We start from the raw sequence: 9,395 nt of genomic DNA on the forward strand, positions 1-9,395 counted from the left end.
TTGTTTATTTTACTGGTTATCACAATCAGCTATCATTACTATCACCACCACACCATCATCATCACCAATAAATTGGTCCTCACTATGGTTAACGTTGTAATTATCATCAACCATTACAACAGCATCATCATCATATGTGAAGCATCGTGATGATGATGATGATGATAATCATCATCATCTTTATCATCATCTTTTTCATCATTATCATCATTTTTATCATCATCAACATCATCATTTTCATCATCATCATCGTCGTCAAGGTCCGCCAAATCCGCCAGAGGACGTGACTGTGGAATGTCAGAAGAACTACACTGCCATCATCAGGTGGTTCCCCGGCAGTGATAATAACGAACCTCTACTGGGTGAGGAAGACTAAGGACGATGGTGATGATGCCATGATGCTGATAATGATGATGTTAATGTTGATGATGATGACGTCAAATCCTCAAACCCACTGATTGAACATCCTAGGCTTCTCCATCTACTGCAACACTTCCTGGGACCTTCCTGGCGTCTATCACGAACACAAGCAGGACCACAGCCTCATCCCAGCGAACAAGGACTCTGCCAAGTTCAAACTTCAACCCTGGAACAACTACACCTTCCACATGACGGCTACCAACAGGATCGGGGTCAGCCCCAAAAGTGTCTTCACCCCTCTGGGTGACTGCAACACGGAGGCCTCCGTACCCCTCAAGAACCCCGACAATGTGAGTAGATGTGGGGCAGATGTGTGGGATGATGTGGGGGATGTGGGGAGTGGTGCGTTGAAGAATTTATGAGACAATAAAAAAAACTGTTGATAAACATTAAATTTGAATATTTTAATTTATGTTGATCACGCACAGATATTTTGTTTGTTTCTCTTTTGATAGCGCCTTTGAAGTATTTAATTTGCGCTATATAAATATTTTTAAATAAATGAAAATATATATATATATATATATATATATAGACATATTATAATGTTATTTTAGTGTCATATTGTGAAATAGTTATTTATAGTTTAGCGAGGTTAAGATTAGTTTAGTAATAATTAATGAAGTTATTATCAATGACTACAGCCTCATTCCATTATATTAAATTTACTGATGAAGAATTATTTGTTAACAGGTGTGCACTGAGAGTAGGAATGAGAACGAGCTATACATTAAATGGGATGTATGTTTGTTTGTTTGTTTGTTTGTTTGTATGTATGTATGTATGTATGTATGTATGTATGTATGTATGTATGTATGTATGTATGTATGTATGTATGTCTGTCTGTATGTTTATTTGTTTTTATGTCTGTATGTATGTATGTTTGTTTGTATGTATCTATGTATGTTTGTATGTATGTATGTATGTTTGTTTGTATGTATGTTTGTTTGTATGTTTGTTTGTATGTATGTTTGTTTGTTTATTTATTCGTTTTGTTGAAAAAAATATTTCAACCGTTTTCTAAATATCATCATACAATAGCATCATCATCACGTCATCACCATTCGATTCCATCATCATCGCAATCGTTATTGTTTTAGTCATCATCGTCATCATCATCATCATCGTCATCATCATCATCATCGTCATCATCGTCATCATCATCATCATCGTCATCAGTCGATGAAACGAGAAGAACAGGCTGGTCCCAACTTCCACTACAAGGTCAGCTACAAAAGGTTACGAGGTCACGGGATCGATGATGATGATGATGACGATGACGTCAGCGATGATGAAGTCGTACAACAGGTTCGTGCTGGAGAGGATGATAATGATGATGATGACCACATCAGCCACACACAACAACAGCAACAACATAAGAACAACAACGCTACCACACCAGCCACACACAACAACGCAACGACGACATACAGATATTCGACTTGAACGCCAACAACCTGAGTGTCCCGAACGTGGGGGTCTACAGAGCCTTCGAGATCTACGTGCTGGCCGTCAATGAGAAGGGCAGTGCCCACAATGTCAAGAAGATCATCGGGTACTCTGGTCAAGGAAGTAAGTTGTGATGATGATGATGGTGATGATGATGGTGATGATGAAAAAGAGGAAGATGATGACGAAGAGGGAGATGATGATGACGATAGGAAACATTCAAATATTAATTCAATACTCAGTGCACGCTCCATTGAATACTTCTGCGTTTTAATTCAATTGTACATTCAAAATGAATTAAACCAATGTTCATAAACAATAAATTAAAAAAAATTAATTCTCACTTTAACTCTACCATTATTTTGAATTAATAATTTTGTGTATGTGGAGTATGGTTCAATGTTGTTCAGTTTATGTTCAGTAGTTATTATAGAGGATGATATTGATAATGTGTGGATGGATTGGCATTCGCAGAACCAAAAGTTGTACCAAAGAACTTGAAACTGCTGGAACACACTCTCACCTGGAAGAATGCCACCTTCGAGTGGGACCCGGTCGTTGATGACGTCAGCCTGATACAAGGCTATCTGACAGGGTACAAGGTGAATCGTTATTCTTGGATGTGTTGACGTTGTCGTTGATATGGTGTTGTGTTGTTGCATGTTTAAAATGTTGTGTCGATTGCTTATTAACTAAAAAGTTCACCGCAACATTCATTTTTTATATAATTACAATTTTATCTCTTTCATTATTGAGATATTTATATTCAGATCTGACCTAGGCAGAACTGCTTGCATTTCATTCCTATGTTGGAACCTGCTACCCTGCACTGTGTATGAACGCACAAGCACCGCACCACACACGCCTGGTCTTTGATGGTCGTTGAGTTTCGGGCAGCTCGAATATCTACCCAATAACATAGACGTCATACCTAATAACATTAACAATCGGTCTAATTTCTATCTATCTGAGCTAACTCGCCGACTGATTAAATATTTCGAAATATTTAAATTTGAAGCTGTACTGAAATTTAAATAACTAATGCAATTGAGATAAGACAACTCGAACACAATGCAACACCATCCAAGCAAGCATCTATATATACGTATCTCTTAAATGTATGCAATTTAAATATTAGGCAACAAAATGTTACAAAAAAAATTCCGTTACCAAGTCTAACCTATAGAACGTTTGGCGTATTGTACTGAAATGTTTTCCAATAAATTCTTCTTAATAATCAGCAAAATGCACACAGCAGCCTTCTGAATAACTTCCACCGCAGATACACTACTGGCGGACAGACCACCCGAATGATGTGAGAACAGTCTACGTGAGCGTCAGACCGTGGATCCCCTGCCAGCAGGTGCACAAGAGGAAGCGACACAACAGGAACATCCGCGGTAATGGAAGAAATGGCAAGAAGGTCAATGGTACTGTCACCAATCTCTGGCCCGATGCCACCATCAATGCTGCCGTGATGGTGGTAAACGGGGGAGGAGCTGGTGACCTCAGTGATCCAATCAGCTTTAAGACGCCAGAAGGAGGTCAGAAGATTAAGTGAATGTTGTATCTCTCGTTTTTCTATCTCATTCTTAGGATATTTAAAAATAACTTTTTGAATGTTGTTGAAATGATTGCAAAGTTACTTGTTTAATAACTGAATCTTTTAACAATTCGCAATTTAGATACAAAGTATTTATTAATAAATGCTTTTCTAATGAACAAACTTTCTTTTTGAACTACAGCAACCTTGTTATTAACCACGCAACTAACCATCCAACCAACCGACCAACCACCCAACCAAGACCCAACCAACCGACCAACCCCCCAACCAATCACCCAATCAACCAACCGACCAACCACCTAACAAACAACAATCAACCAACCATCCAACCAACAAACTACCAACCAACTAACCAACTACCCAGCCAACAAACCAATCACTCAACCAACCAACTAACAACAACAAACAACCACAACCGTAGTGCCATCACCGGTCGAAGACCTAAAAGTGGTCGAGCGAGGTTCTGACCATCTGAAGATCAGGTGGAGTCCTCCCAAGGATTCAAACGGAAATCTCACTGGTTTTGAAATACATTACAAGCAAGGTGGAGTAACAATCAATCAATCAATCAATCAATTAGCTATTTCCGCGACGATCAACAGCGCTCCTCAATAAATTTTGAAAACAGATGGGTCTTGAGATCCGCTTTGAACTTCGCAAGTGATGGAGAAGTAGTCAGAGAAGTAGGTAGAGAGTTCCAGAGAAAAGGACCAGTAAAAGCAAAAGCAGATTTAGCAAAAGATTGTTTAACACGAGTTAAGAAAAAGCGAGAAGACGATCGTAAACCGGGGCGTTTAGGTTCAATTAATATATCTGATAAATACTTAGGAAATAATTTAGATTGAGACTTATACATGAACGTGCAAATTTTAAAAATTATTCTATATTTTATAGGTAGCCAGTGCAAGAGAACAAGATATGGAGATATATGGGAAAAGAAAAGGGCACGAGCAACTAGACGAGCAGCAGAGTTAAAAGCTTTACTTAAAGGATAGAGTATAGAGTCAGGAAAACCATAGTAGAGCGAGTTACAATAATCAATCCTAGATAAGACTAACGAAGTAACAAGAAGGAGAAGAGTAGGATCATCAAGAAAAGGCAAAAGTTTTTTTATTCTACGTAAGTGAATGTAAGAGCTTCTAGCAACACTATTAATCTGAGAAGAGAGAGACATAGTAGAATCAAAGATAAAACCTAGACTACGAAACTTATGAGAGACATAAAGAGTTTTAGAATCAAGTAAGATAATAGGAGGAATAGCAATAGAGTGTTTAGATTTATTAAAACAAATTAATTCAAACTTAGAAGGATTAAGTTTAAGACACATAGAGTCAGACCAAGCGATAATTGAAGAAAGACATAGAGATAAATTATGAAGAACACTATTGAGATTAGATGGAGGAAAAGTATAAATGTAAGAATCATCAGCATATAGTTGACTAGAGAAAGAAAAGTTATTAATTATACGAGGTAGTTCAGAAGTATAGAGTATAAATAGAAGAGGGCCAAGGATAGAACCCTGAGGTACCCCGAAAGTAAGAGTAGAAGAGTTAGAAGTAGAATTATTGACAACAACAGAAGAAAAACGATTACAGAGATAAGAAAACCAAGTTAGACGAGAATCAGTAATATTAAAAGAAAGATGCAGCAATCTCAGCAGAGTAGCTGTGAAGTTTTGCAGCAAAACATTATTAACCATTTATGAGTTTTTCTATGAAAATTTGGCTACGTGTATTTGCTATTAGAAAGATAACAGAAAGATATCATATAAACCACTATGCTATTCACTTTTTGGCACTGCTCAGAGGAAAAATATATATCAATCAAATAATATATATTCAATATATATAAAATAATAATGAAGTGTAATACTACATAGAACACAATATTAAGAGTAAGTAGCATAGTAAGTAGCATAGTAAGTAGCATAGTAAGTAGTAGCAGTAGTAAAGTAGTAGTAGTAGTAGTAGTAGTAGTAAGTAGTAGTAATATTATTATTGGCAATGATGATAATGATGATGATGATATCCTTGCCACCAGCTCCCCCATCAATGGAGTCAAAAAAGGAGGTGCTCATAAACGACACGAACAAGTTGGAGAAAAAGTTGATGGACCTGAAGCCTGGCAAGCCCTACCTGATTACTGTCTACGGCACGACGAAGGCAGGCAGAGGTAGCGAGAACTTCATCGAGGATCGTACCAGGCCCGAAGCAGGTTTAACTAATGTTTATTATTAACTAATAAACTAATTATTTACCGATTTCTTTTTTTAAATTATCAACGTTAATTAACTGATGAGTCCAGAGTTTTCAATTATTTTATTCACTCAATGTTAGTTGAAATGATGAATTAATTTGTTTTCTTCTACGTCGTTTCCAATTTGTGGTGGGTTAGTTTAATTTAAATTTCAAGTCCTTCAAAATAATGGTTGAACACTTTATTGAAGTGGAACACTTTATTAAAGTTGAACACTTTATTGAAGTTCAATTCAACGAATTAACCGCTAGCGCCCACTCCGCCAATTATGGGACCGATCGAAATAGGAGATGATTACATCAACGTATCCTGGACACCCACTGATGATCCTGATGATCCCAATCAAAATCCTGGCAGCACATTTGCAGTTGAATACAAACCAACAGGTTACATGTTATTAAATAATTTAATGCAATACAACAGTATGATTTGATTTCAGCAACGATTAAAAATAATTTAAGACTCTTTTGTGTTTTGGAAGTATTTTAAAAAAACATCATTGAAATCACCAATCCGACTGTATTGAAAATGGTTGTTGTAATTGTTTTCAAAAAAGAAGAATTTTCATTTTAATTTTATAACAAACTCCAAAAAATTGACTGAACGCTAATCACTATCCCACCAATTCCCACAGATCCAGACAAAGCAGACGATGATGCATCTTCAAGTGATCAAGGTCCTGGATTAGGCGGAGGCAAACCTTCAGAAGATGATGATGATGACACTTATGATGATGATGACGACGGCGATGAGGATGACGACAGTGACGGCGGTAACGATGATGACCATGAAAAGTCTCCAGACGACCAAAAGCCAACAGGTGTATTATCCGGCTTTGATAAAATAAAAACCACTAAGAAACCGAGCGGATCCATAGACGATTTAGATTCTGAAGACTACAGAGATTCTGATGATGAAGACAAACCTGTTGGACCAGAGACTCGTCCTCATGATCGTCCCAAGGATAGAGATAAAGATGCTCCTGAGAGAAGTAAAGATGATTATTCTGGTCCCGGTGGTCAACAACCTCCAAAAGATAGTCGTCCAACAAAAGATGGCCGACCAGACGATAAACAACCAGGCAGTGATTCAGACGACGATAAAAGTGATGATAATGACGACGAGGATGATAGCAGGCACACTCATGATGAAGGTGGTGATGATGGTTTTGGAGGTCCTGTAAGTCAAAAACCAGATGGCTCTAAAAAACCTAGCACCAAAACTGAAAAACCTGACGATGGCACTGCCAGATCCGATGGTGATAGTAAACCCGATGGATCTAGTGGACCCGATGGTACTGGAAGACCCGACGATAGTGGTAAACCAGATGGTTCTAGTGGAAAAGATGGTTCTGATGGTCGTCCTGGCGGTGGAGATAGTGATCCGAAACGCCCAAGTGATAAACCTGGTGGAGATGATAAAGAAACTGGTAATCCTGAAGATAGCGACGGAAAACAGGCTGGTGCTGGAAAAATTGGCGACACCGAAGGGCCTGATGGGGACGGTGGAGATGGAAGGCCTAAAAAACAACCTGGTGACAAACCAAGAAAGCCAGTAGAAGATGAGAACATTAAACGTCCAGTTGATCGTTTTCCTAGTGATGATCATGATCATCCAAGACGTGAACACCCAAGAACAGATGACGACGATTTTGTTGAAAACGAAAAATTAGGGCCGCATGTAGTTGGACCAGGTCCTGGTTCCCAAGATGGGCAAGATAGACCCCGCAGTGATAATTATAGGCCGGATGATGAGGGTGTTGGAAGACCAGGTGGGGCAGGAAGACCAGGCGGTGGCAATGACAAAGGGATCCTTCATCCTAAAACAACTCCAAAAGTTCCAAAAAAAAAAGGACAGAAAAAAGGCAAAAAGAAGGGGACGTGGAAGAGGACAATTCCAGAATCTGAAAACAATTGGATTAACGTTACCGATCTGAAGCCTGGAGCTACTTATGATGTAAGAATTGTTGCCAAAAATAAAGGGGGCAAAGAAGCCAAAACTAACGCCACAAAAATTGTTGTAATACCGGAAACAAAAAGTAATTTTTAATTTTTTCTTCCAATATGTCTTCAGGAATTTTTATTGTTTCCAATTTGATCTTTTATTGTTTTAAACCAATCAAAATTTTTTTACGATGTTTTACCTTTTGTATTATGGTCTGATAGCTGAATTTAATTTTGTCTCATAACTAGATGGATTATTTTGTGAAGAGAATTTAAAACTTAATTTTTCAGGTTTTTTTTATGAATAAATTTGTTAACTTGAGCTCAATGAGATAATTAAAATAACTTGATATGCATGTATGCTAATTTTTGGTTTAGAAAACTGTAATTAGATTGATAAAATAATCTTGTAATTTTCAATTAAAAAAAAACAAGCTTAAATCTTTTCACGGACAGGAAAATTGTGAAAAAATGACGAATAAGCAAAAAATTTGTTAAAAACGTTCATAGTTGCGCAACCACTGATTTACATAGTACATGTGACTGACATATATGACAATAATTTGTTGCTCGATAAACATGCCGAGTGGTACCCTACAACACTTTTTTAGTTTTTCTACATATTTAATAAAGAAATAAATTTAATTTATAACATTTTGTCATAAAAAAAATAGGAGGTATGCAGAGTAAGTCGGCAGGTTTGAACTGGTTGTTGCTACTCCTGTTGATCCTTCTGCTGCTCCTACTCCTCATCTGCATCATCCTACTCTGCTGCATCAGGTGCAACAGAGGAGGTGTCTACCCGGGTATGTCTGTGTGTGGCTGCTTGTGAGGGAGGTTTTGTATGTGTTTGCAGCTGTTTGTTTGAGATGTTTTGTATTTCTGTGTGTGCAGATGTTTGTTTGAAATGTTTTGTATCTCTGTGTGTGTTTATCTGTTTGTGAGGGAGGTATTTTTATGAAATGTTTTGTATCTCTGTGTATAGCTGTTTCATTTCATAAAACTATAATTTAGTTTATGTAATAATTATTATTTAAAATTATAATTATAATTAGTAACTCCAGCTAGTGCATGTAATGAAATTACAAGTGAGGTTCATTAATTATTATTCACGCTTTGTCCTTTTCATTAATCATTGCAGTGTATGAGAAGGAGAAGTTGAGGGGACATGATTACTTGAAAGAGGAAGATGATGCCGGGTTCGGAGAGTACACAAGAGCGTAAGTGTGGCATGTGTGGGCACGGGTGGTGTGTGTGGTTTGCGGCATGCATGTTGGCCTGTTTATCGGAGTCGGATAAAAAAAATCTCACTCCGAATCCGGCCCATTAAAAAATTTTGACTCCGGCGAAAATATCCGACTTTGACCGACTCTGACACTCTCTGCACGTTACGCTTCGATGTTCTTCTTTGGGCTAATGTTAAACTGCTACGTATGAATTGGATTTGAATTGGAATTCGTGGTTGTTTATTTTTAAACTTTATTTTTGCGCCCGCGTTGTATCCACACGTCTGGTGTTGCTGTTTGCACTGCTAACATTGGCAATCAAGTCGTTGCTTTTATTGTTTTATTATCAAGATCATTCAGTTTTTACATTGTATAAATCATTATTGTTAAATTTTTTCAAACTTTCTGCCTCACTAGCGTCATCGCCATCTCAATCATCATCAAAAACAAAGGCAAACGAAGCACGCACACGCACTCTCACTCGCAAACACACACAAACACGCACACGCACACACGTACGTACATATCCATCCATCA

General features: G+C 37.6%; 2 protein-coding genes across 2 annotated transcripts in view; both read left to right on the plus strand.

Annotated features, from left to right (window-relative positions):
• Window positions 1-1,054: 1,054 nt before the first annotated feature.
• Window positions 1,055-7,738, plus strand: HELRODRAFT_193153 (hypothetical protein; the record flags this gene model as incomplete). The annotated part of the gene is made up of 10 exons (XM_009025769.1): window positions 1,055-1,126; window positions 1,600-1,728; window positions 1,854-1,992; window positions 2,344-2,471; window positions 3,152-3,413; window positions 3,873-3,982; window positions 4,036-4,231; window positions 5,474-5,647; window positions 5,941-6,075; window positions 6,324-7,738. The coding sequence occupies 10 exons, from the start codon at window positions 1,055-1,057 to the stop codon at window positions 7,736-7,738; spliced, it is 2,760 nt and encodes a 919-aa protein (XP_009024017.1).
• A 573-nt stretch (window positions 7,739-8,311) lies between these two features.
• Window positions 8,312-9,395, plus strand: part of HELRODRAFT_177613 (hypothetical protein) — a gene marked incomplete at both ends in the record, with an annotated part of 1,305 nt that continues 221 nt past the window's right edge. The window contains 2 exons of the mRNA XM_009025770.1: window positions 8,312-8,438; window positions 8,774-8,852. Of these exons, the coding sequence (XP_009024018.1) occupies window positions 8,312-8,438; window positions 8,774-8,852 (206 nt within the window). The remainder of the gene's footprint in view (window positions 8,439-8,773; window positions 8,853-9,395) is intronic.

This window comes from Helobdella robusta, assembly GCF_000326865.2.
Source record: "Helobdella robusta unplaced genomic scaffold HELROscaffold_43, whole genome shotgun sequence".
NCBI lineage: Eukaryota > Metazoa > Annelida > Clitellata > Rhynchobdellida > Glossiphoniidae > Helobdella > Helobdella robusta.